At 36.8% G+C, this 2,299-nt stretch overlaps 1 protein-coding gene across 1 annotated transcript; it reads left to right on the top strand.

Moving 5' to 3' along the window:
• Positions 1–1,068: 1,068 nt before the first annotated feature.
• On the top strand, positions 1,069–1,875 carry LOC111692873 (beta-1,3-glucosyltransferase-like; the record flags this gene model as incomplete). The annotated part of the gene is made up of 3 exons (XM_023457003.1): positions 1,069–1,204; positions 1,257–1,410; positions 1,605–1,875. Coding segments are annotated over 3 exons (561 nt in total), but the record flags the coding sequence as incomplete, so codon positions are not given.
• Between the last annotated feature and the right edge of the window lie 424 nt (positions 1,876–2,299).

Below are 2,299 nucleotides of genomic sequence, written 5' to 3'. Positions count from 1 at the left end.
AATTCTTGATTTTCGGCAAAATTGGCATAACCCCTTTGCTTTTTTTTACGATATCTAAGTAGTATAAGATATCGTAAAATTAAATTAATTTCATTAAGTATTCAACGAACGCTTTTTGCAATATATGCCGTGACAAATATAATTATGATTTTATTTAATTTTATTTTTTATTGTTAGTTAAGTTTTCATTTGTCAGAGTTTATATAAATACATACACAAATAAATTCATTTATTTCAGTGATTTCAGTTTTTTGGTTATCTTGTATGTTGGAATTTGGTTAAAAATATTTTACTTTCGAAATATGCTTCGTTTCCGAGATACAGAATGTTTAAATTTTAATTTTTTTATTTTTTTTATTAATTATCTCAAAGAATTTTAAAGATATTGAGTCGAAATTTGATGGTTGTATTTTCTTTAGAAATATTGACAGCAACGTACTAGATAATGTATCAATAGAAATTAAAAATACACAACTTGCAATAAAATATGTTTTATTTTTTTCCTCAAAAACGGTGCATCTTACGGAAAAAATTGAACAGACCAATTCCATTCAGAATTGATGGCGGATTTCTAAACAAATATCAAAACGGGAAAAAGTCAGTGACGTACACTCTCTATCTCGGAAACGAAGCATATTTCTACCTACGTTTATATGAACTTTTTTTCACAAAATAACTAAACCCTAAAATATTTCGCACTTATTTACACCCCTGTATAACTGAGGAAAAATTTAAGATTTTGTTTCGTTTAGTTATTTTAAAAACTAATTTAAGATTAGGGAAATCTTGATTTCGAATATTATGTTAAAAAATATTATTTTCGTACACATTTATTCCAGTTTTATTCCTGCAAAATGTGTATGGAAACTTATTTTAATTAGTGTTTTTTTCCAATCATTGTAATTTTTCCAATTTTTTGCTTCGTAAAAAACAGAAAACGTTTTTTCGCAGTTTATCCTTTTTTCCCGAATTGTTAAATGTCTAGTTGTGTGTACACATATTATGAACTAAGATTACTCTTAATTTTGCTATCGTAGATATCAGCAACCGACATAAAATCATTTTCAGGACGACCCCATACCGAACAGCTCACTATATTTCGCAGTTAAAACCTGCGACAAGTACCACAAGGACAGGATTCCAGTTGTGAAGGATACTTGGGCCAAACAGGCGAAGCATATTCATTTTTTTAGTAACGTGAAAGGTGAGGATTATGTTCATGAATTGTAAGGAATTAAGTGTGGTGTGTTTTGTAGATGAATCAGTGCCTACCATAGACCTGGGTGTGCCAAATACAGAACAGGGCCATTGCGGGAAGACTATGGCTATTTTGAGGTATATTGCGAAGGATATAAGAAATGACACCGACACACGATGGATTGTTGTGGCCGATGATGACACTATATTGAGGTGAGTAAAAGTGTTGAACCGAATTTGAAACGTTCAAGTAAAATATCTCGCGCGCGACGAGAGCGGTGCTCACGCGCATGCGCGGGCCCGGCGCTCCTTCTCTCGCGTGCAGTCCCTTCATTAACATTAACGTTTAATGCGGCTAAAACTTTCTGAAAATAAAAGTTTGTAAAAATATTCTTCCTTGCCCTTAGCGTCTCCAGATTCCAGCAGCTGCTGACCTGCTACGACGACGCGGAGGACGTGGCTGTGGGGGAGCGGTACGGATACAACGTGCACTCACCCCGGGGATACAATTACATCACTGGGGGCGGCGGGATGGTCTTCAGCAGGCCTCTCCTCGACAAGCTGGCGGAGAACGGCGCTTGCGAGTGCCCCTCGCTCGACACCCCCGACGACATGTTCCTGGGGATCTGCATGGCGGGCCTCGGGGTCAGCGTCACGCACTCGCCGTTTTTTCACCAGGTAATAAAGTGCGGAGCGTCTGGTTTTTGTTGTAGAGTCGATTATGGTAAGTGGTCGACGGGAGCTGATCGGAAAAAGGGATAGGAGCGTCTCAAGGTTCAGGATTAGCATGAGCTGGGGAACTGTTGAAGAGGGGTGACAAAACATAGGGTAGGATATCGGTATGATGATACAACAATGGAAATGGGACAAAATCTTGCGACAAACAAAGGTGTGATTTTGATTTTTGATAGCACTTAACCAAACAAAAAAATTAAAGGAGCAGAAAAATTTACAAATTTTTTTAGTGGTTTTTGAAAGGCTGCAACTTCGTGAATAATGGTCCTATCGAGAAAAAAAAAAGAAGCATTTTGAAGCTTGAAGGTTCTAGTTGAAATCTATAGACATAGTAATCTCTTATTCTGAAGCTCTAGCTATAGTGCAA

The sequence above is a fragment of the Anoplophora glabripennis genome, unplaced genomic scaffold, assembly GCF_000390285.2.
Source record: "Anoplophora glabripennis isolate ALB-LARVAE unplaced genomic scaffold, Agla_2.0 scaffold4389, whole genome shotgun sequence".
Taxonomy (NCBI): domain Eukaryota; kingdom Metazoa; phylum Arthropoda; class Insecta; order Coleoptera; family Cerambycidae; genus Anoplophora; species Anoplophora glabripennis.
This window is presented reverse-complemented; position numbering and strand designations above follow the sequence as displayed.